The following is a 25,234-nucleotide window of genomic DNA, read 5'->3' on the forward strand; positions in this document are numbered from 1 at the left end:
AAGTAGCAAAACTGAAAAGTCTTCTTTTGGATGCCCCCCAAAAAAGCTGAGACCCAGCACTTGTTTTAGTCAGCTTACTGAGTGCCTGGGCCTCTCCTGGGCAGGGTTAAAGCTAGCAAACACAAGAAAATGCATTGCCTAACATGCTGGCTAAGAAACCAGTGTTTCTGTAGTTTTCCTAAGGCTCAAGAGAAATAAGTGAGATCCACAAACTGAATCTTCAGAATGATGAAGATTGTCCTCATAAATCAATCACTCATGGGTTGAATCCACATTTGACATGTCCTTGGGATTTTTTTGCTGCTTAAACTTTAATTATACAGGTTGCTCCCCTGTAGTTTGAGTGTTCTATATGCTACATATATAGCTTTCTAAATATTCGGCTTTTAGTTATATTCCTCAGTAAAATTGCTTTGAATTATTTTGTTTGTAGTTAGAGATAACTTTGGAGGGAAAAAAAATCTCTATTATTTTCTTCTCTAATTGTTTTGATAACTATGTATGTCCTAGTGTTGAGGACCAGAGTGCTTTATTGAACGACGGTTGACATGTCCTTTCAAAATTGTACAGCTTTCTGCAGCCTATTCACAAGATCGACATGAACCTCACTGATCTTCTTGGGGAGCTGCAGAGGGACCCATGGCCGGTAACTCAGGGGAAGAGACCGTTGCGATCCACTGGTGTTGCTTTGTCCATTGCTGTTGGCCTATTGGAGGTAATTCTGACGTTACTGGGCCCTCTCAAAGCATGCCATCTTGCTATCAGGAATTGTGTTTGTTGCTTTTGTTTGAGAATCATTTGTGACTTAAGCCAAAATACTGTCCATGTTAATTTCAGTGCTTCAGTCTATTATTATCCACACTGAAGAAGCACTTCACAGTCTTGAAAGTACTAAAAGTTTTCCTGAGGAACATAAGGGAATGTAGGGCAAAGGAAAATACAGTAAATTATTAAAATGGACAGTATGATCAGTTTGGAAGAAGATGAGTGGTGCTTCTGTGATACTGTCAATATTAAGAATAGATATGGGGAGCAGATATGGTTTGGGCAGTTGGGCCCCTGCCTCCCACACGGAAGGTTCCAGGTTTGGTTCCTGGTACTTCCTAAAGAAGACAAAACAAATAATGAGCAGGCATCGAGCAAAAAAAAAAAAACACCAAGCAGACAATGAGAAAAAACAATGAGCAAGACAACAAGCTTACAGGGAGCAAAAACAAAAAAGGAACAGGGAGTGGATGTAACTCAAGCAGTTGGGCACCTCCCTCCCATATGGGGGCGGGGGGGGGAGTCCTGGGTTCGGTCCCCAGTGCCTCCTAAAAGAAGAAAGAAACAAGCAAAAACGAAGAGCAGACAATGAGCAAACAGACGAGGGAGCCATCGGGGTAAAACAAAAAAAAAAATGGAGCAGCTGAGGTGGGATGCTGGGGTAGCTCAGTGGTTGAGTGCCTGCTTTGCATGTATGAGGTCCTGGGTTCAGTCCCCAGTACCTCCTTGGAGGTTTAGAAAAAAAAGAACAGCCGAGGGAATTGTCTTTGAAGTCTTTCTTCACAGAAATTGAAACCATCCTGAATACTTCTGAAATGATGTCGTGTACTATTTTAGGGCACCTTTCCGAACACTGGAGCCAGGATCATGTTGTTTACTGGAGGTCCCCCCACCCAAGGGCCTGGCATGGTGGTCGGAGATGAATTAAAGACTCCTATTCGTTCCTGGCACGATATTGAGAAAGATAATGCGCGTTTCATGAAAAAGGCAACCAAGGTAGGTGCTCTGGGATCCAGGCTGTAATTGTGCTTCCCCAGTGCCAGGCTTCAGTTGCTCTGGAGGGACATGGCTGCTTTGCTGAGGCCGCACTTTGTGGTCAGCAGGACGCCTCTGCTGGGATGATCTTCCAGGATTTGGCTGCCCCTGCTCTTTAGACCTGAGCTAGAGTGGGCAGGCCTGAAAACTGCTAACAGTTTTTGAGATCGAAAACTATATTTCAGTTCTATTTGGAGGCTTCAAAAAATGGTTTGCATATTTCTACCTTTGATTGCCTTCCTTTGGTATATTAAGGCATACCTACTAAAGAACACTACTGTTTTCATAAAGATAGTTTTCCTCTCTTTTCAGCACTATGAGATGCTTGCTAATCGAACGGCTGCAAACGGTCACTGCATTGATATTTATGCCTGTGCTCTTGATCAAACTGGACTTTTGGAGATGAAGTGTTGTACAAATCTTACTGGGTATGTTGGCAGGGAACACTTGGGAAAAGAGAGAGGGTTTACTTGTAGGAAAGAGAAATAAGTTATGGAGCCACTGGATTGGGTGAGGCAGACTTAATAAGCTTTCATATAGCTCTGGGCTATGTTTCAGTGCCTGGAGCTGGTGCCTGGGGCAGAAGCAGTGACTAGTAGGAGATCCCTGGATAACTTTATTTCTTGGGTAGAGTTGTCAGATGTCACAGGGCTATCTGGACTTCAGCATGGCATTTGCTTGTGAGAAGTGGAGGAAATACGGTCTGCTTGCAGAGCTATTATGAGAAACTTTACCTGGCTGATTGGCTGTACCTCTTGACTAATACTGACTGCTCTTGTGGCCTAGAGGATGCATTGACTCATAGCCTAAGCCAGAATTATATTCAGAGATCAGGGTGGAGAGCAGTGGTTCTCAAAGGGCATAGTGCCAGGCCAGCAACCTCCTAGGCTTCTGGGAACTCATTAGAAATTTCCATTGCATGACTCATCCCAAAATTTCTCGGGATGCAGCCCAGCAGTCGGTTTTAACAAACCCTCCAGGTGACTCTGCCACATACTAAAGTGTGAGGACACTGATGTAGAGCACTGGTTCTTAAGCCTGGCTTCACATTGAAATCAGCTGGGTAACCTCCAGAACTACTGTAGCTTTGGGTTCCACCCCTAGAGACAATGAATTAATTGGCATGAGGTGTGGCCTAGCAGTATCATTTTTTAAAGCTCCACCAGTGATGCCAACATGGAACAAAGTTTGAAAACTACTGATGTGAACGCTTGGTACTCACAAGTGTGACTGTGGGCCGGCAGCAACAGCATTACCCAGAGCTTGTTAGAAATGCCGCCGTGTGGGTTTCCCCCTCGGCCTGTCAGACCCTGCCGCTGAACAGGGGCCCCAGGCGACTGCGGTGCACGTCCATTTTGAGAAGTGCGGGTGTAGAGCAGCGGGATGGGCCTGAGAGTCTGCATTTCTAACACGCTCCAGCTGATGTTTAAAAAAAAAGGCTTAGAAGGTTTTATTAATAGCTCAAGGTGAGCCAGCAGTTAAAGATGATTTCCAGCAAAGCAGGAGGATCCTAGTCTGTGTTATCATCAAAGTAGAGAATAATGTAGGTCTCATTGGTGCTAGTCACACCATATCCTCTTCTATTCTGAGCTTTTTGATTTTAAAGGGATCTATAAATAAATTAGAGATGTTCAAAGGGAAGCAATTAGAGTAAAGGAGACTACTTGAACTTTTGTCCTATGGAGAGTGAAGGAACTAGAACAGATGAAGCTGAAGACAGATGGGGTGTGATGTTAGTAATGGACCGTTTTGTGGAGAAGGAATCTGATTTGTTCTGTATGGACCACAGAGTAGAACTAGAACCAATTAGTAGAAGCTGTTGGGAAACAGAATTTCAGTATAAAGAAAGGTCTTTCTTAGCAGTCAGAGCTGTCCAGATGTGAAATGGACAGCTTTTGGAGGGTGTAAGCTGCCTGGTGTTAGAGGAGTTCGCACCTGATGTGGATGATAACTTGGCAGATGTATTTTAGAGGGGATGTGTTTGTCTGGAGGTGACAGAAAATTCAAAATATTAGCTGGCCTATATGAGTTACAGATGTATTTCTCTCACTGGAGGTGGGCAGCCCAGGGCTGGAATGCTGACTCCATCACCACCAGAGGCTGAGGCCCCTACTGTGCTGCTCCACCATCCTTTTCATGCCATCTGTGGTTCAAGGTCCTTGCTGGAGCTCTAGTCATGGTACAGCAGCAGGAAAGAGTAAGGGTTGATGATGGACATGCCCCTTCCCTTAAGGACACATCTTACAAATCATCAAGAACACTTCCAGCAGGCCAGAACTGGGCCACATGGTCACAGTCAAGGCCGGCTGGGAAATGCTGTCTTTATCCCAGCAATCATGGAGGAAAAAGGGGAGGTAGATATTTGGGGAGGGTTCGTAAGCTCTGAGAAAGCCAGACTGGATAGTTTTCTGTTCTTTCCCAGTCCTGTTTTATGAATGACAGCTGGATTTAGCAGTTTTTGTCTAAGATTACTATTTGATACAAACCTGCATCAAGTTGTGTTTCTTACATGAAGCCCAAGTATATGAAATGTTGAAATTTTACAGACTACTTTTCTCCAGCTTCAATAAGTGATGAATACCAGTAATCAAAAATAAGAAAGAATTCATGTAACATCAAGGATTAAATGCTTTGAGACAGTGAATTAACCTGAAAAGGATTTCTTGCAAGCCTGGGTATTTTCCCATACTGAAGAGGTGTGAAAGAAGTTGGAGATGCTTGCTCAATAGATAGCCCATTTAGACCAGTGGATTTATTGATTGAAGGACTTTTTTTTTTCACTTCTAATTTTGAAATACTTAAAGATTCACAGGAAGATGCAAAAATAATATAGAGGTCCAATATACTCTTCATCCACCTTCTCTCAACAGTATCATCTTACATAAATACAGTACAATATCAAAACACGGACATAATACAATTAAATGTAAAATATACTACATATCTTACTTGGATTTGACTAGTTTTATAGCACCTTTTTTTGGTATGTGAAGTTCTGTGGAATTTTATCATCTCTGTAGATTTGTATAACTACTACTGTGATCACAGTGTAGAACTGTTCTTAAAGGGTTTTGTTTTTCATGTTTAACTCTAGTTTCTTTCCTGAGACTAATTGTATTTGCCATTTACCATTTAAGCTAGTGAGTAGCACATTAATGGACATGGTACCTTTTTTCCCCTTTTTAATAAAGTCACTGTTTGTAAATATTGAGGGAGCTTCTGAATGCTTTTCTTAAACTTTCACTTTATTTTTTTCTGTTTTTGTTCCTAGGGGTCACATGGTAATGGGAGATTCTTTCAACACTTCTCTCTTCAAACAGACATTCCAAAGGATTTTTAGTAAAGATTTTAATGGAGATTTCCGAATGGCATTTGGTGCTACTCTGGAAGTAAAGGTATGATAGATTACAGAAACTTTGATGGGAGAATTGTGTTCTTATTCAGTATGGAAGCAGGAATTTAGAGGTAAATTAAGAGGATTGCAACAAAATAGCTCTCTCAAAGTATATTTACCTTATCTCTTGCATCTTGAGGATAACTTGTATATTAATAATGGTATAAGTAAGGAGTTGTCTGGTTTCCTGCAGGCCCTGCTCTGCCCTGCTCTCCGATGCAGGAGTTAGAAAGGGTGATGGTTGTTTGGAAGCACACTGTGGCTTGAGGACAGGGGCAGCCACCTGGTGGTGACTGTCCACCCAGCCATAGGAACAGCACCACCTTCCACAGAACGGTGGGTTGTATTTTGTGCTTGCCTGAAGGACAGCCAGAGCACTCTGAAAACACAGTATTTTGATGTCTGTGGGTTTTTTCCCATGTAGGGACTGATAGCCGTAGGCATTTGATTCTAAATCATTGAGAACATTTTTAAAGGGGCCATTAGAAAATATGGTTGGAATTATTTTGAGAAATGATAATTATTAAAGTTATTAATATAAGAATTGGAGCTAATTGTTAGACTATATAGGTTCTAATGTTAAATTTTTTAATAAAGATTTATTTATTTCTCTCTCTTTTCCCCCTCCCCCCAGTTGTCTGTTCTCTGTGTCTATTTGCTGCGTGTTCTTCTTTGTCCGCTTCTGTTGTTTCAGTGGCACAGGAATCTGTGTTTCTTTTTGTTGCGTCATTTTGTTGTGTCAGCTGTCCGTGTGTGCGGTGCCATTCCTGGGCAGGCTGCACTTTTTTCGCACTGGGTGGCTCTCCTTACAGGGCGCACTCCTTGCGTGTGGGGCTCCCCTACACGGGGACACCCCTGCGTGGCACGGCACTCCTTGCGCACATCAGCACTGCGCATGGGCCAGCTCCACATGGGTCAAGGAGGCCCAGGGTTTGAATTGCAGACCTCCCATGTGGTAGCTTCCCATAATGTTAAACTTTAAGCAATATTCTCATATGTTACAGATTTGTTTTCAAAAAGATGAGAAGAATGAACTAAGTTGAAATGAATTGAAATTTCAATTCTGTGTCTGTTGACTTTGTCAAATCAGAGTTAATGGATTTAGTATTTTTAAAGCAATACAAAAACAGTATGTTCACTGATCAGAAATATGTAAACAATTATAAATATACGTGTGGGATTGGAAAATAATATAGTAGTACTATTGTTGGTAGCATTATCTTCCTGTGGACACTTATTTCCAAGTTTAAAAAAATGTGAGTTGAGAAACTAGAAAATACTGCCTCATTATTGTATATACTATAGTCCATGTGGGTTTTCTCCAGGTGCAACAATACTAGCTGTTGTAACTTTCCTCGAAGCTTTAGTTTTGGCCATTGTGGAAGCGGGGTGGTTCTCAGTGATGTTCTCAGTGATATTCTAATTTTATACTTGTATGTAACTCTCTTTTAGACTTCTCGGGAGCTGAAGATTGCAGGAGCCATTGGTCCATGTGTATCTCTGAATGTGAAAGGACCGTGTGTGTCAGAAAATGTAAGTAAAACTTCTGTACCACTATGACTAGCGGGGTTTTTTCCATTGGAAATATGGGAGCATGATGGTCTTGCAGTCTCACCTGTTCATGTGTGTCTTTGCTGAGGGGAGAATGGCTCATTCTTACCAAAGATTATAACTTTAAAGGTGGCATCATTTCCATTTGTCTTTATACCTAAAGGTCAGAGAGGGAAACCGAGGCTCAGAGACGTTAGGTGTCTTGCTCAGAGTCAGAGCTGGCTTGGAGAAGCTAGAGTCCAAGTCCCTCAACTCCACCACCTGTACTTGGGCCACAGTGCCAAAGAGCCACAGGGCGTCTTCGTTAGCAGAATACCTCGGGAATGAAGCTATGTGTTTGTTGCCCTAGGAGCTGATCCCTTTGTCTCACTTCCCAGCTAATAATGAGCCTTACATGACAGACCATTTTAAATTGGCCAGGCAGTGGATGGCACTGTAACTGTGTGCAGAGATCTATGTTTGAGTAACACATTTTGAATATATGTGAACAGAGTTTAATATCACTAGGGAATGAGGTTTCTTTGCTGACCTTATGCTTTATACCTTAGCTGCCATGAGGCCTCTCTAGGTGGTTCTAGGCTGGGTTCTCCTAGGCATGTCCTTTCCACGTTCACATCATCTGTGAGAGGCAGTCTGAACAGAGAGGTTTAAGAGCATAGACTGGGTTTATCCCAGCCCTACCATTCCTGGCAAGGTACTTAATCACTCTGTGGTTCAATTTCATTTTCTGGCACCTACATGTAATAATAGCACCTATATGATAGCATTGCCAGAAGGCCTAAATAAGTTAGTTCCAGTAAAGCCCTTAGAACAGTGCCTGGCACAATGGAAGTCCACAGTAGGTGTCATCTTTCTCATCATCATCATCTTTGTCTTAATCAGCAGTAAACATTTACTTAATAATTGCAATTGAACTTTTGTAGAGCTTGATGTAAGTGAGGTGATTTGAAAGAACGTTCCTGTAGTATCTGGGTGAGGCAAGTTGTTGCCCCAAAGCTCATCTGTGAGTCCGTTACCTCAAAGTTCTAAGGGGCTTGTGCCCCTCTTCCCTAGCAGGGTTTTGGAAGGCTGCCCTAGTCTCAGGTATTTCCACAGGACTTATAAAGCCTTCCTGGAGTAGTTTTATGAATTAAAACAAATTGATCAGCTCTTCTAGATTTCAGTAGGGATCAACCATGGAAGTTTTGGTTGGAAGATGGAAGTTGCAGAGAGGAGAGAAAAGAATTTTCAAAGTACAGAGAAGTTTAAAGAGTATAATGAATTTCTATATACCCATTCTTTAATCTGCAGTTACCATTTTGCCATAATTGCTTTGTCTTCTTTTTTTGCCACATTTGCTTTATTGTTATGCCATAAATCGCTGTATCATCTTTTTGCAGAGGCTTTGAAAACAAGTTGCAAACATAATGCATCTTGTAAAAATAAGGACTTTGTCCTACAAGGATATCATTAGCAAACCTAAGAAAATTGAGTTATTTCCTAATATCATCTAAGAGCTGCCATATTCTTTCCTACTTTCCTTCCATATGCCCTTTCTAGCTCTTTCTCCGTCCCCTGCCCCCTTCAACTGGCGGTGCATTTGGTATTACATTAATCTAGAATGCTTCACTGATCCTGTTACCTTTATTTTATTTTTTTTCATGACATTGATTTGTTGAAGAGACAGTGTCATCTTTGTCTCCTGTAACAGGATGTCTCACATTCTAGCTGTGGTGGTGTTTAACTTGTTCCTGTCTTTCCTGTAAACTGGAAGTTAGTTTTAGCTTTAAGTCCTTCTGTAACTCGTTCCATGTGATCTCTGCCTATTGCTGTGTCACATCAGGCCATCCGTGGCTGTGGTGCTCAGTCGGATGCTCAAATTGACGTCTGCTCTACATTGTCCTCGTAAAGGCACACCATTTCTTTGTCATTAGCAAGAAATTTGTCAAATGAGATTTTGGCACAATATGAATATCTTGATTGCCAATAATCTTTCACCTAATTGCTTTAGTATCTATTGATTGTCCTTACTTGAGTCAGTTTATTTCATTGGTGCTTATAAAATGTTGATTTCCTAATTCTGTCATTACAGTTCCTCTGATGAAGGCAGAGTAAACGCTTGTGTGTGTGTGTGTGTGTGTGTGTCTGTGTGTTTGTATTTTTTAGGAGGTACCAGGGATTAAACCCAGGACCTTGTACATGGGAAGCAGGCGCTCAACTGCTGAGCTACATCCGCTCTCCAGCTTAAGTATATTTTTTGTGTATTCATGAGAAAATGTCATTTTGGACTTCTGGACGATTTGTCACCATACTGGACTTTGGTGTCTGGAGAAGGGGTCAGTAGGGCAAGGAAGGGAGGCAGGCCACCTCCTTTTACTTGGTTGCTTTTTTTCCTGGGGGTAGCCATTCACTTTGTAGCAGGTGTGAAATACCTGTTTCATTGAGACAAGGTGATCAAAATGGAAGGTGACTCCCCAAGAAGCCATCCATCCCACAATTTGTTTAGGAAGTACTGGTGAGACAGCCGGCATCCTGCCCTGTCTACCACGAGCTGCTCGGTGATTCCACTAAGAACCTTCTCTCTTTGCTGCTTCTGAGGCCAGGCATGTAGGCCCCGGCATGACTTAATATTCAGTTCACTGGGCAGTCTGGGTGGATTGCAGGATAATCCAGACAAAGTATCATGGTTCTCTAATATAGAATCACATCACTTTCTAAGCACAGTCCTCCAAGTTTGGATGAAGTGCACTAGAATGCTTAACACTCACTGTCTCTGGAATGATGGTATGTGTGATTCAGAATCTAGTGATCTTGGTGTTTTTTTTTTGTTTGTTTGTTTTTTTAAAGATTTATTTTTATTTATTTAATTCCCCTCCCCTCCCCCCGTTGTCTGTTTTCTGTGTCTTTTTGCTGCATCTTGTTTCTTTGTCCGCTTCTGTTGTCGTCAGCGGCACAGGAAGTGTGGGCGGCGCCATTCCTCGGCAGGCTGCTCCCTCCTTCGCGCTGGGCGGCTCTCCTTATGGGTGCACTCCTTGCGCTTGGGGCTCCCCTATGCGCGGGACACCCCTGTGTAGCACGGCACTCCTTGCGCGCATCAGCACTGCGCATGGGCCAGCTCCACACGGGTCAAGGAGGCCCGGGGCTTGAACCGCGGACCTCCCATGTGGTAGACGGACGCCCTAACCACTGGGCCAAAGTCCGTTTCCCATGATCTTGGTGTTTTGTGGTTCTAGGTGTTTTTGACACCTGTGGCCTTTTCTTGGTGTCATGATTGAAACAGTGACACTCTGATACACATTTTAATGAACTTCATATTTATCAATGAAAGCCATTCAACTAGTCAATAAAAAGCAACCTAAATGCCACTAAAAATCCTTCCATTCTGTTACTGAGAATTCATATGCAACTTTTCCATAAAGGAATTGTATTAAAAATTAATATTCTATAGCCAACTTACTGTAATTATTTCTTCCAATAATGATGAAAGAAGTCAATAAAACTTTCAAGCTAAGTAGGTAATTCTCATTCTTTTCTACTATTTACTTCTTCCCCAACCCTGACTTGATTCTTTCAGTTAATTTCAGGATTATGTTAAAATATGTACTTCTTTCTTTGTGATGTAATGAAACCTGGTCAGAGTGCTAATAAAAAGCTTAATTTAATTTTTTTTATTTTTTATTTTTGGAGGTATTGGGGTTGAACCCAAGGACCTCCCATACCAGGGAAGCAGGTGTTCAACCGCTGAGCTTCACCACTCCCCTATGAAGCTTAATTTTAAGGGGCAGCAATTATAACTGTTATGCCTTATTCTCATCTGTAATTTTACTCTTTTCAGTAAAACCTTTCAGTGAAATTTAAATTTCATCTAGAATGAGATAGCCTAAGTGGCCCACCCTGTTCAGAGTTGGTGCTTTTCCTCAGCAGTTAACCCCTAAGTGCTTTTATTGCTTTTGTTTCTTGAATTCCCCCATCTCCCCACAGGAGCTTGGTGTTGGTGGTACAAGTCAGTGGAAAGTCTGTGGCCTGGATCCCACGTCTACACTTGGAATCTACTTTGAAGTAGTCAATCAGGTGGGTCAGGTTTTGTATCTAGTGTTATGCTTTCTGATTTATTACAAAGTGGCCTCGGGTTACTTTCCCCCCACACACTGATGTTGCTTTAGGATTGCAGGCCTGATGCCACTTCTGGTATTGTCTTTTCTATTCCTTCCAGGGTTCAGAGTTAGCAAATTGCTTTTGTTGCTTTATTGTTGAGCTGATTAAGTCATTAGGAAGGTAATGGCTTTTGCCAACCATGGTAATGTTGGCTATGTCAGTTTTTCCCCCAGTATTTTATTATGAAAAATTTTCAAAATATAGAAAAATAGAAAGAATTGTACAAATATACCCACTACCTAGTTTCTACATGTAACCTTTTCATGTATTTGCTTTGTCACATATCTCTCCATCCATCAAGACTTTTTTTTTTTTGATGCATTTCCAAGCAAATTGCATTCATCAGTGGATTTCATCCTTAAACACTTCAGCATGCAGCTCATTAACATGAGTTCAACATTTGACTATGGTTCCTTTTTAAATTTTTGAATGAAAATTTACATACAGTGAAATGCCCAGATCTTAGGTGCTTCTTCGAAACACACCGGTCCGTGTAAGCTAGGACTGGTCAGGATGTCGGCATCACGCTGGGCTCAGTGGCAGTGTGTCTGACTCGTGCCTGCGATGATAACAAGGTGGTGGTCTCTTGCCTACAGCACAACGCCCCCATCCCCCAAGGAGGCAGAGGCGCCATCCAGTTTGTCACGCAGTATCAGCACTCCAGCACCCAGAGACGTATCCGTGTTACCACCATCGCCCGAAAGTAAGCAGCCCCTATCTTCCTTTCTGTCACTTTTCCTGTGAAGAGGGATTTTAACATCTGTTAATTTGCGTTTATAATTCCATTGAATGGTTATCACCAGTCCTCACTGCCTTGATTGATCTCAGGAGGCAGAGGCTTTCTTGACTAACTCAATTGGGTATATGGGTACTTGTATGTAGGAATCATTTTTCAATAGGACTAAAGTTCATTAAAAATTACTTCTGGGAATGGGTGTAGCTCAGTGTTGAGCACCTGCTTCCCATGTACAAGGTCCTGGGTTCAATCCCTGGTACCTCCTGAAAAAAACTATTACCTCTTATGATTTTATTATCCACAAGTCTATCTTCCTTGTAAAAGATTCAAGCAGGACATAAATGTATAAAGCTAGATCTTTTTACTCACCCTCGCCAGAGGCAAATGCTGTTTTCCTATTAGTGTTTAACTTCACAATCCCCTTTCTGTACAATTATATGCCATATACATGTGTGTATATATGCAAATGTTTTTTTTCTTATATTAATGGAATTATACATGTGTTGTTCTTCAGTTTGGTTTTATCACTTAATGCATCAAGGACATCTTCCTATGTCAGCACATATAAGTTTACATTTATGCTGTCCTATTCATTTTAATGGCTCCATAGTATTGCCTGGTTTGAGTGAACCATTTCTTTATTAAAAGATATTTCAAGTCCTTTTTCCCTCCCTCCCTCAGTGTTGCATTCATATTTTTCTGTCTTTGTGCAAATGTGTATATCTTTACAGTCACTTTATAGAAGTGAAATTTTGGATACTAGAAAACTACTCTCCTAAGAAGCTAATTTGTATTCTCCCCCCAAAATAAGGAGACTGCCCTGGCTTGTTAATAATGGCTGTAATCAGCCTTAAAAATGTCAATGTAGAAGAGTATACACCAGCAGCATCAGCATCACCCAGGACCTTGTTAGAAAATGCAGTATCAGGTCCCACCCCAGACTTATTATTCATAATCTTAATAGGATCCCCAGGTGATTCATTTACAGATCAAAGTTTGACAAGTGCTGTTCTAAACAACTAGATCAGAGACAATCATGTATTTAAACAATAATTTAGAAAATTTTAAAAAGCAGAATTATCATTATCTATAGGATATGTATGGTCAATAACAGTATCTAGACTAAAACTCACAATTTAATAGAAGCTTTTATCATTAAAAAGAAAATCCCTCATAGAACATTTAAATTAAGATTTAGAAAAACTAAAATTCTCAACAAAGAGTAGGAATTAAAAAAAACAAGAAACGACCCTGATAAAACCATAGAACAAATAAATAGTATATGAAAGCCCAAAACAATGCACTAAAATCCATATCAAAAAAAGGAAAGACTATTAAAGAAGGAGAGGGTGTAGCTCAGTGTTTGAGCACCTGCTTCGCATGTAGGTACTGGGTTCAATCCCTGGTACTTCAAAAAAAAACCACTATCAAAGAAAAGGCAATAACTAATATTCAGTCATAAAATATTAGGTATACCATATATTAAGTAATAAATAAGAATATTTGGAAAAGTAGATGTGGCTCAAGCAACTGAGCTCCTGCCTACCACAGGGGAGGTCCCAGGCTTGGTTCCTGGTGCCTTCTGGAGAAGATGAGCAAGACAGTGAGCTGGCACAATAAAATGATGCAACAAGGAGCACAAAAGAGGAAAGACAATGAGAGACACAACAAAGCAGGGAGCTAAAGTGGCTCAAGCGATTGAGATCTTCTCTCCCACATGGGAGGTCCCAGGTTCATTTCCCAGTGCCTACTAAAGAGAAGACAAGCAGACAGAGTACACGATGAATGGACACAGAGAACAGACAGCAAGCACAAATTGGGGGGGAGGGGGAAGAATAGAATAAATCTTTAAATATATATATATTTGAATAAAATGTGTATTTTCTATAAAACAACTGATTTCTGTCCACAAATATAAATCTCACAGTGAGGTTATAGAGACAGTTCTTTATAGATCTCATAAGGCCAATCAGATATAAGAACTGTCTGCATATGAATTTAGGTTGCGAAGCACCTATAAGAGGTAATAAATCTGCTGACCACTGTCTAAGGGCTGTATAAGAAAATGAATGACACCAGTAAAGAGACCACAGGAGCAATTTTATAATGAGGCCTCTGATAAATTGTAGAACAAGTGACATTTCAAAGGCAGATAGGACTTTCAAAGAATGGTGCAAGGCTGGCACAGATGTTGTCCTTATATGTAATTTGGAGTAGTGGGCTAGGGTTTAAGGTACTATAACTCTCAAGAGGATGTTGGAAAATCTGTGAAATTAAAAAGAATCTTATACAGTCTTCTACTATGTGGTGAAAAGTATGAATAAAGAACAGAAAAAGGAAGACAAAAACAGTTGTGTTAGTGTGGGGAAATTAAAGATTTTTAATATAAATTATTTTCAATAAACTTTTAAAAATTAAAATATAAAAATGTAAATGTATTAGAATATCTCACTTTAATTTGTATTTTTCCTTTTTTATCTTCCTTTGTTAATCTGTAGCAACTCTACGTATTCTGTATATGATTGTTATGTTTGTTGCGTGTATCTGTTCTTGGTCTGTCTCTTGTCTCAGCTTTGTTCATGTGTCTTACTCTTCTGGAATATTTTTGTATATGTGCTAATTCTTTGTTTCATGGATGTGATGCTGGAAAGTCATTTTGTGAATTTGTGGACATTTAGATTTTTGTAATATTGATTTAGAGGAACAGCAGACTGTGAGTTAGGTCCCTTTTGGGTACCTTTCGTGGTCTCTTGTGCAACATTGGGAAGTCTCTGTAACTTTTCTTTAGAGGTTTATCCTTCAGAGAGTGCATTAGGATGAGTAAAAATGTACATTGAACTCCTGTGATTCCTTAAAGAAAATGCAGTTCAAATCTGTGTTGTCTTTAATAAAGGATTAGGATTTCTCTTTCTTTATGTAAACTTGAGATCTGGCTTTCTTGTCTCTCATGTGGCACTAACTCTGCCCTTGTCAGTTGGGCAGATGCACAGAGTCAGCTCAAGCACATAGAAGCAGCATTTGACCAGGAGGCCGCAGCAGTCCTGATGGCACGGCTGGGAGTGTTCCGAGCAGAGTCGGAGGAGGGGCCTGATGTGCTCCGGTGGCTGGACCGGCAACTCATCCGACTGGTAAATTTGGAAAAAGAGCATTACTCTGCACCCCTGTCAAGAAAAGAAAACTGTCCCCTAACATGTTGTTTTGTACAGTCAATAATAATTTTTCAGTTTTTTACCTTATTTACTCCAAATCCTGGATATTCTAAGAGTAATATGAAAGAAGGGTTAAATATGCATTTCATCCTGAAGAGCTTACATATTATAATTGGGAAAAAACAACAAGCACAGAACATTTGGGTACTGATACAAATCTATTTATTCAGAGTTGAATTAGATAAGTCACTTTGTAAATGCTGCAATCTTATATTTTCCCTCCAGATCTGGGAGGCATTTCTTGCAAATAGGAGTTCATGGGCCAGTGACATGTGTCAGTCCAAGTCCACTCAGGAGAGAGAAAGCACCCAGTAATTGAAACAGGGAATATTTAATAAACTACTACAGTGGAGGATTAGAATAATGAGGGATTTCTTCTTCAGAAGTAAAAGGATTCTAAAGCATATACGGATAGCAGCCACTACTCCTAGGGCTGAGATAAAACAACCAGGGAGGAGCTGATCCTCGTCATCTATGGCTGGTCCAGTCCTTGTTGGGAGAGTGTGACCATGGCTCACTAAACGGCAAGAAGTTGCTTTAGTGCCATTCCAGTGGAAGTTGCTAGAAATTTTATCTTCTGGAACTTGCCAAAAATCCAGCCTCTGGGGTGCTGGAGAAAGCTGTTCACAGGGAATTGGTTCATCAGAGGCCCAAGGGGGTGCCAAGGGTAGTTGCAGCTGCTCTGCATTCATGAGCTGGACACTGGGAAGTTGTGAGCAGGCCCACTGGAGCCAGGAAGCAGTGTCTTTCCAGCATACTCTATTGACCCAACTGGCAAAGGAATTATATTTAAAGAGCCTAGATCCATTTCACAGTAAGTAAAGAAGGTGAGTTTGGAGCTGAGGACAATAAATTGGCACAACACATGCTCTTACCTTTTAGGAGGCGCACAATGTATATTCGTGATTAGTGGCATGGAAAAGCTCAGTAAGGAAGCTTGTTTAACTTTGTTTAAAGCCATGTTTCCCCTCAATCTCTCCCTTGCTGTCTCATGGAACCATTTTTTCAAGGGATGTCCACATGTCAAACACTATTTCAAAGGGAGGATGGATTAGCAGAGGGTCAAAGCGGTTGGCAAAGACTTCATGAAGTAAATGAGCCTTGAAATATATTTTTTAAAAAGAATAGGGTGGAAAGGATGTGGCTTAAGCGGTTGAGTGCCTCCTCCTCACAAGAGAGGGACTGGGTTTAGTTCTCGGTGCCTCCCGAAAAAACAAAAACAAACAACAAGCAAAACAAGTGAAAAAAATTAAACCAACTCAGGGGAGCCAATGTGGCTTGGTGGTTGAGCACCAACTTCCCACATATGAGGGCATGGGATGAATCCCTGTTGCCTGGTACCTCAAAAAAAAAAAAGGGTAATAAGAGGGGGAAGACAGCTTGCCATGTGGAGGGCCCAGGGGCAACAGGCCTGCAGAAGGGACATTGTGTTTTGGCATGGGCTCCGCAGGCACTGGAGGCCAGGTTGAACATTAAGGGGCACAGGCAGTGAAGGTACAGCTTGATTGTGGAACACCCCTGCTTTAAGGAGAGACTTAGGTGTGATTCTTAAGCAGGGATGTGACATTAGCATGAAGCTGCGTTTCTATTTGGCATGACCATAGAAGGTAAATTGAAGGGACAGAAGACTCTTGTGGGGTGTAGGGACCAGAAGATTTGGAATCAGGATGTATGCTGAAAAAAAGTATAAAACTTGCTGAAAGGATTATATGTGGATAACTGTAAGAAATGCTAGAAAATGGAAAAGGAGAGCAACTTTAGGGTAGGAGGAGGTGAATAGTTTTTGGTGTTTTTTCCTTCTCAATAGAATATTTCAGTGTTAAAAGTGGACTTTCAAAAGTATGTGCAAGGAAAGCTGTCTTAGAGTCAGGTGGAAGTCCAGGACTGGAGATCAGGTTAGAGGTCAGCAGTGGACATGGGAAGCGGGGTATGTGTGGAGGTATTTGGATAATATTGGTTTTGTTCTAATGATCATTTGTAGCAAAGCAGTGAGGGTGGTGGGCGCAGGAGTCAAGAACTGACCTCTAGGAATCCACAGTTAGGAGGAAGGAGGAAGATGAGGAGCCAGTGAAGCAGGCAGAAAAGGAACGGTTGGAGAAAGGATGAGAAATAGGAAAGTAAAATATTTTAGCAGCAAAAGAGAGTTTCAGAAGTTTGGTAAGTCACTTGGCTTATGTTGCTATAGAGTTCAAGAAGATGAAAACTGTTAAAGGGCTATTAGATTTGGTAGAAAGAAAGCGATTGTTAGTGATGCACTTTTTTTACATACTAGAGGACCTTATTCTGTAGTGTCTGGAAGAAATGTGTAATCAGAAATAAAGGCAGAAAGAGAAAACATTGGGGTTCAGAAATTGGATATTGAAAGAAGGAAGAAAATTGAATTGTGTGAGGGAACCTGAAGGTTTATCTGTATTTGCCAGCGGATCTTGGTCCTAGAGTGTTTTTATATGGAAGAGGCTCCAGAGAGAACTCATCTATCTCATCCTGCTCAAAGTGGGCCATGGACCTGTGTCACCTGGAGCTTGTCCAATGTACAGATTCCAGCACTCCCCGGATCTGCAGTTTAACAAGGCCCCCCGGTGGCTTATCTGCCTGAGAAGTGCTAGTCTAGTACACATAGCAAGTGACAAGGTTGAGACTGGAATGTAGTTCTCAGGATTTTTCCAAGTGACACTAAGTTTTGTTTTGTTTTTTGAATTTTCTTCCCAGTGTCAGAAGTTTGGACAGTATAACAAAGAAGATCCTACTTCTTTTAGGTTATCTGATTCTTTTTCCCTGTATCCTCAGGTAAGTATTGTGTGTGTGTGTATTTAGCAACTGTAGACAAACTGTGTCAGTGAGAAAACTCGCTGCTTTCAGGGCAAAATGAAGACTTTTTTGAGACTCAGTCTAGGTGATGAAGGTGTTCACTTTAAGACAAATGTTATGCCTCTGTGTAAGATAGTACCCTAGTCCTCCAGAAAACAAATTTGAGGAAAACTGCTTCTTACTGTCAGAAACATGCATGGATACATTTTCCTAAAAAGGCAAAATAGGATCATTGCCAGAAGGTCAGAATGCCAGGAAAAAATCTCTAATTTGTAATAGTTCTGGGTGGGTAGTCAGCTCCCTCAGTAACAAACCTAGAAAATTGTAAGCATACATGGAGATGGATATAACAAAATGACCCCCAGTTAATACAGTTACCTCCCTGTCAGGCAGGGTTCTGGGCAATGTGGATGAAATGGCTACAAGTCAGATAGTAGAAATCAGGTAGTGGTAAGTGCTGGGAAAAAACTTTTTTGAGGGAGTGGCCTGAGCCAAACAGCCACTTTGGGGCAGGGGAGTAGGGGTGACAGGAAAGGCCTGAGACCCAAGGAGCCAGCCATAGTACCATCAAGGGGTGAGGCATCCAGGCAGCAGAAATAGCCATGCAGAGGCCTTGGGGCAGGACCAGCCTGGCGTGTTCAAGGGATGGAAGGAAATCTGGTTGTCATACGGCACAAAGGTGGCTAGTGGTCCGTCTTACTCGCGCCCATTTTGGTCTGCTCTCCACTCTGCAGCCAGAGAGTTTCCCAGCTAATTCTGATCCTATCAGTCTGCTTAAAATCGTTGAGTACCTGCCTCCCCACCTTCCTCTAATCCACAGGGAGAACAATGCAGGCCTCCAACATCACCTCCTGTCCCTCACTCCCTTACACACCTCACCCCAGCTTCCCAGCCTGGGTCCTAAGCTAGGGTTCCTCTCCTTTGCGCCCCTCCCAGGCCCATGGCCTGCTCATGCCGACAGCTTTGGGAAACCTCTCCTGCCGTCCCCACTCGCTCTGCTCCCTGACAGTGCTGTCTTGCACCCTGGCTCTGAAAGCACTGCCTCACCTGTGCCTTTCCCCACGGTAGCGTGACCTCTGAGAGCAGACATTCTGTCCATAGCCTGGCCCAGTGACTCTGGAAATAAGTGGTTCTCCTTCGTCTCCACCAATCGCGAGGGAAATTTCACTTAAAGTCTGTGTTCTGTGGTTTCAGAGACCTGAGGCAGGCCTACTGTGGGTGTCTCAGAAGGCGGCAGCCACATGCACCTGCTTTTTCTTTGTAACTGCAGTTCATGTTCCACCTCAGAAGATCCCCATTTCTTCAAGTGTTTAACAACAGTCCTGACGAGTCGTCGTATTATCGGCACCATTTTGCCCGGCAGGACCTGACCCAGTCCCTCATCATGATCCAGCCCATTCTCTACTCCTACTCCTTCCACGGGCCACCAGAGGTAAGATGTGAATTCTTTTCTGAGAAAGGGGAGCGCTCATCTTTCTAGCAAATTTATTCTTACAGCAAAACTGCAAAAAAAAGAAAACTTTGGGACTTTATAGTATTTTCAAATTATTACTGAGTATTAAGAAATATGCATAAGAGAAGTCAAAGAACATATAAAGCTTTATCTGTGGAAGACAGCAGTGCATGTAAAATTTTTAAAAAGATGTATATATATACATTCTTTTCAATGTTTTCACATACTTTGATCCAGTAATTCTATATCTTGTAATATCTGAAGAAATACTCCTAGATACAGAAAAAGTTTGTGCAAAGAAATAGTAAATGAATTATAATAGAGAATTGGAAAACAATAAGTGTTCATTAGTAGGTAAATAAATTAGTAAGCTAAGAAATATTTATAGAGTTTATTTAACATAATAAAATAGATAAATCCTTATGTTAAATGTTAACATTTATGAGTAAATAAATACAACATTAGTGAAAAAATCAAAATAGAAACTTGCCTAAATTCTGGTTTTTAAAAAGCAAGGGCAAGTCTGTCTGATAAAATACATTTCTAGCACAAAACTGAGAGTGGCTGGAATTATTTCTGGTTCTTAGAACGAAAGATACTGCTAATCTCCCTTCACACAATAGGAGACTCTTCTCTGAGGCTGAGACTGGGAACAGCTGAGTAAGGAGCAAAAAGTAGGGATGTGCATAAAGAGGCCGAGGCGCCAGGCTGAGGGCCGCCTGTAGCCCTCCTCATGGCCTGTTCCGGGGTCACCATGGGGGGCTGGAGGCCAGCATCGCCATCCCTCTCCCTTTCTCTTTAGCCAGTACTCTTGGACAGCAGCAGCATTCTCGCTGACAGAATTCTGCTGATGGATACTTTCTTCCAAATTGTCATCTATCTTGGTGAGGTAAGATGATGTTATTCATTTCTTTACTTACTGTTGTTACTTTTTTCTGGTTTATGAATTTAGGTTTTTATGACATTTGAAACAAGGATTTGGTCTTTGGGAGCCCAGTTGATTATATTTATTATAATGAGTCAACAGGGGCTTTTTTCTAAAAATAAAATATTTTTTTAGGTTTCTGAGGAATTGGTATATTTTGTAATTTTACTATTATTGTAAATAAATCTCAGATGGTTCTTTTAAACCCCTAAAGTTTATTACTTTCTGAACTGTCAGGAAAGCCCAGTTTACCCTTCCTCAGTAAACTTCTACATACTACTGTCCCTTATGGTTATTTTGGACATAAACACAAGTAAGTTTGGAGCTAGATTTCTTTCCTTCATGAATTACTGTGGCACAGGGAACCTTATTCTGGGTCTCTGGGTTCCTGGCATGGCTGCGGATGGGCTTCCGGGGGGCCTCTAATCCCCCGAAGTTAGATGCAAACTTAGGTGTGTATGTCCACTTATGTCTGCTTTTCAGGGGAGAGTCAATTTCTTTCTCAAAGGGGTTCATACCCTAAGAAAGGGAATGGTACCTCTGAGTTATTTGCATCTTTATGGAGTAAAACCCTTTAAATAGAGCAGTATATTCAGTGAAGTTTTTTTCATCTATCCTACATTCTTTTTTGTTTTTATTTTATTCTTTGTTTTTTATTGTATCCTGTTTACCTTCATTAACGGTGATTGTCTTTGCTTCCTGGTGTCTCTACATTAAACGTGGTTTTAAATGTCATGAACAGATGTAAATTGTTTCAGAATTCCCTTAATAACTTAGGAAGAATTAGTTTTCTCCTACTAATTAGAATTTTATAACTTTAAACTTTTTCAGTAGACTAACACCCACTCTGATGGCCACTTGCCCTTAGATGGTAGGCCATCAGTAATGGTCCTAGACCGAGGGCCACGGAGTGATCAGCTACTGATCCCACTGCTTGCTTTAGAGCAATCCTGATGAAATAGCCTCCTTTGACTTCAGCACACCTCTTCTAGACATTTCCTCCTAGTCGCTTCTGCTTTATTGATACAAGACTTCTTCAGTGGAACAAGTCCTTGGTGGTGGTGGTGGTGGTGGTGGTGGTGGTGGTGAGATGTCAGAAGTTTCAGTGATTACCAGCTGAAGGTTGTCCTTGCAGTTGTTTCACCATGGATTTGGTCTGTTTGTTTTGTTGTAGACGATAGCCCAGTGGCGTAAAGCTGGGTACCAGGACATGCCTGAGTACGAAAACTTCAAGCACCTTCTGCAGGCACCACTGGATGATGCGCAAGAAATCCTGCAAGCACGCTTCCCAATGCCACGCTACATTAACACAGAGCATGGAGGCAGTCAGGTGAGTGAGCTGGATTCTAGCCTTAATGTTCCAATAGTTACATGATATATTTTTATGGTTATAAGTCCAGTGTGGTTAATATTTTATATAGAAACACAAATTGATTTGAGTAGATCATTGATTTAAAAGTAGAGAATTAGTGGGAGTGGGTGCAGCTCAGTGGTTGAGCACCTGCTTCGTATGTATAAAATCCCTGGTACCTCCTTTAAAAAAAAGTAGAGAATTACCAAAATAAAGTACATGTTTCAGGTTTTGGGAATCCTAATAAATGGAGAGTGAGTGGGCTTAAGCTAAAGAAATAGGTTCCTATGTGGTGAAAAATAGCTAATTTAACCAAAGAAGTTGTAAAAACTTTCCTTATTTTTTTCTTTACATTAACTTTAGAATTATTTTTAATCTTTAAATCTTTTTTTTTTCTTTTTTTTTTTAAAGGCTCGATTCCTTTTGTCCAAAGTGAACCCGTCTCAGACACACAATAACCTGTATGCTTGGGGACAGGTAAGAAATTGTCAAGTATTGGGTGAAGATGCCAGGTTCCTTTTAAAATTTTTGTTTTTCAGTCACACAAATTGGATTTCAATTTATTTAGCCTCAGAGACAGAGTTACTTGGGTATTTTGCTGGTAAAAATGCTTTGATTAACATAGCTGTGGGCCTCCCTTGCATTGATCCCCTTCCACAAGACACAGGGTAATATGACAAGTTGAGGCCAGAGGACAGAACAGTGCAGTGGCTTCCATTTGTCTCTCTTCAGACATAGGAGCATTGCCCCAAATTCTTCCTCCTACTTTCTCTGTCCCAGGATTACAGTGCAAAAAACATCTCCTACACACCATTGCTTCTGCCTCCTCTGGAATTGCCAAGTGGGCTGCAAGTCCAGCCTCCCCATGTGGTCTATACTGACACCACAGGGGCGGGGACACTGGTTATCGTCTTGCCTGTGGGATGAGAGTCCTAGTCACCTACACGGCCACCTCTGACACCTGCCTGGCAGGCGTGTTGGGGCTCCTCCTTACTGACCTAGGAAGGGGAAAGACTCCTCACCATGCCAGCTCCCCCTTTGTCGGCATGGGCCTGGGTTGGGTAGGGCCACTGTTTTTTCTGTGGCTTTGCCTGGAGTGGAGGGGTTATTGTCTTAATTGTTTTCTGTCTTATTAGACATCCCTTGTCCTTTGGCTAGAGAGCTTAGGTTCTTTATATTTTTGTTTGTGTTGTCTACACTCATTGACGGTTCTGGGTTGCCAGCTCCTTCATCGCCAAGTCTGGAATAATGAGGCAAAAAGAAAGCCCAAGGAGCTCTCCACCGTGTTGTTCCTTGGGTGTTGAGGTCTCTGTCTGTCTGCTGTCTTCTCTCTACCTTTCAAGTCTTATGTTCCCTAGGGTTTGTAGTTGTACTTACTGGGAGGAATAGGGAAAAGTAAGGCTGTTTCATCTTAATGCTTTTTTCCTGATTATAATAGCACAGATAACTCCTTCTGGCTTTTTAAAAAGATAACATAAAATATGTTTATCATATATATCTAGGCTTTTTTTTTTAAAACAAATTTGTGCCCTTACTACAAATGGAGGTGTCTAGTTCGTCCACCTTTACAGTAGTTAAATCATAAGCATTTTCTCATACTACAACTGTTCATTCTGTTCAGTGGAGATGCTGGTTCACTCATTCACTAATTGTGCATACGTCATTATTAAAATTCTATTGTGATTTGAGCCCCTAAGAGCAGAAGGCTCCTTGCTGGTAAATTGTTGGGGAAGATAATTGCAGGGTGTGAGGGCCTCAGGGAGCTCACACCTGCTGGGGATGTCAGATGCTAGATGAGCCATTAGAAGTATGAGGAGAGGTAAAGTGGGGGGCATATCCTACAAAACTTTGTGTTTGGGGGTCAGGGTGGTAAATGTGCTCTGGAGGGGATCTGGAGGAGAATTTAGTGAGGAGATTATGTTTCAGTTGAAAAACTGAGTTGGCTAGACAGAGGTGAAGTCCTTCTACCAGAGGGTACAACACCTGTGAATGTTCTGAGCTGAAGGGTCCTTAATAGCTCATGAACTCTAACCAGATTTTAAGACATCTGCCAGTCAACCTTTATCATTCAATTTCAGGAAACTGGAGCACCCATCCTCACTGATGATGTCAGCCTGCAGGTGTTCATGGATCACTTGAAGAAGCTGGCTGTCTCCAGTGCCTGTTAGGCCAAGGAGATGACCAGGAAATCCAAGGGAACAATGTCAGATGGTGTGCACGAGTATTCCTAAAGGCTTGATAACATTCCTTTTCACTTTTCTGGCTGATTTTAATAAATAGTCAAAGGAAATTTTGTATGTAACTATTTAGATTATAATTTATTTGTACTCCTTGTCTGTGTCCCTTTTCTTGAACCATAAAATTATAAGGTCATAAATGTTTTGGTACTTGTAGATGTTTATGTGCTTTTTGTATCTTGACTTTACAGTCTGAATAAAATCAGAAGTAATGTATTTTGGCAGCTTGCTTAGATGAAAATCATAATGATCATAAAGGAAATAAACTTGGGTGAGGAAAGCACTAGCTAAATAACACTGAAGTCTCTGTGTGAACAAGTGTGTTTTTAAGTGACTCCTCCAAGAGGTACTTCCTGAACTTAACACTCATGTACCATCTAGATGTTAACAGACCAGGGATAAGTATGAGAAATATGAAACTTCACTGAGGCAGGGTGAAATGGCACTGTCTATAACTTGTGTGTAATATTACATGTAGACAGTACAGCCCGAGTAGACTAAAGAGAGTGGTCTGTGAGCATAATCAGCTCTAACAGTGTGTCAGCACATTTCTCTTTGCACATTAAGTACAATCACTTGAACAGGTACTGATTTTTCATCAAAGTAATAGAATAGAGCAGCGGACTTGGCCCAGTGGTTAGGGCATCTGTCTACCACATGGGAGGTCCACGGTTCAAACCCCAGGCCTCCTTGACCCGTGTGCAGCTGGCCCATGAACAGTGCTCATGCACGCCAGGAGTGCCCTGCCACGCAGGGTTGTCCCTCACGTAGGGGAGCCCTATGCACAAGGACTGGGCCTTGTAAGGAGAGCCATCCAGGAATGGTGTCGCACATACGGAGAGTTGACACAACAAAATGACTCAACAAAAGGAAACACAGATTCCTGTGCCACTGACAACAACAGAAGTGGACAAAGAAGATGCAGCAAATAGACACAGAGAACAGACCACCGGGGTCAGGGGGTGGGGGCGGGGGGGGGGAAGGGGAGAGAAAAAGATCTTTAAAAAAAAAAAAGTAATAGAATATACATGCATAGTAAAAAAAAAAATTTTCCCTAAAGCACTTATAACAAGTTCTTAAATCTAAACCTTTAACCTTTTCCTTGCAAGTTTTTTTGTTGTTGTTGATATATAAATTTTAGCCAGTGTCTCTCATTTCCTAATGTGCATTGAGGATATTAAGACCTTTGTCTCCACCACCTGGTTTTGGTCAACTATACTTTTATTTTATCAAGGTTGGTAAAATTTACATTCTGATCTATAATTAACGTTATGTCTTTTGTCTCTGAATTGTTTCTTAAAGTTGAAAACTAATAAAGAGTTTTTCCAGGGTTGTGTTAATGTAAATATTGGTCTGCAGTCGGGTAGGATTACATTTTTTCCCAGGGCTTCTGGTTTCACAAAAGTCACTATGCTACTTGATGGCGGGGGTGGAGGGACTACGGTGTAATTGATGGGAAAGGAATGGGACCCAGAGCACAGTGAGGGGATTAGTCTTGAACTGGAGGAGCCTGAGTTTCACCCAGACAGGGTTCCAAAATAGAAAATGGGGAAGAAGAAGTCTGAGAGCTGGAAGGCGAAATGGATTTAACCTTTTAAATCCAGTTAAAATACTGTGTGGGCCTGTACGAGGTAGG

General features: G+C 41.4%; 1 protein-coding gene across 1 annotated transcript in view; it reads left to right on the top strand.

Annotated features, from left to right (window-relative positions):
• Positions 1-24,928, top strand: part of SEC23B (SEC23 homolog B, COPII coat complex component) — a 36,577-nt gene extending 11,649 nt beyond the window's left edge. Inside the window, exons 7-20 of the mRNA XM_004472373.5 lie at positions 571-715; positions 1,603-1,761; positions 2,113-2,228; positions 5,072-5,195; positions 6,647-6,727; positions 10,706-10,795; positions 11,476-11,582; positions 14,590-14,743; positions 17,534-17,611; positions 18,903-19,064; positions 19,888-19,974; positions 21,185-21,340; positions 21,773-21,838; positions 23,440-24,928. Of these exons, the coding sequence (XP_004472430.1) occupies positions 571-715; positions 1,603-1,761; positions 2,113-2,228; positions 5,072-5,195; positions 6,647-6,727; positions 10,706-10,795; positions 11,476-11,582; positions 14,590-14,743; positions 17,534-17,611; positions 18,903-19,064; positions 19,888-19,974; positions 21,185-21,340; positions 21,773-21,838; positions 23,440-23,529 (1,615 nt within the window). The 3' untranslated portion in view covers positions 23,530-24,928. The remainder of the gene's footprint in view (positions 1-570; positions 716-1,602; positions 1,762-2,112; positions 2,229-5,071; positions 5,196-6,646; positions 6,728-10,705; positions 10,796-11,475; positions 11,583-14,589; positions 14,744-17,533; positions 17,612-18,902; positions 19,065-19,887; positions 19,975-21,184; positions 21,341-21,772; positions 21,839-23,439) is intronic.
• Positions 24,929-25,234: the final 306 nt, after the last annotated feature.

The sequence above is a fragment of the Dasypus novemcinctus genome, chromosome 24 (assembly GCF_030445035.2).
Source record: "Dasypus novemcinctus isolate mDasNov1 chromosome 24, mDasNov1.1.hap2, whole genome shotgun sequence".
In the NCBI taxonomy this organism is placed as follows: Eukaryota; Metazoa; Chordata; class Mammalia; order Cingulata; family Dasypodidae; genus Dasypus; species Dasypus novemcinctus.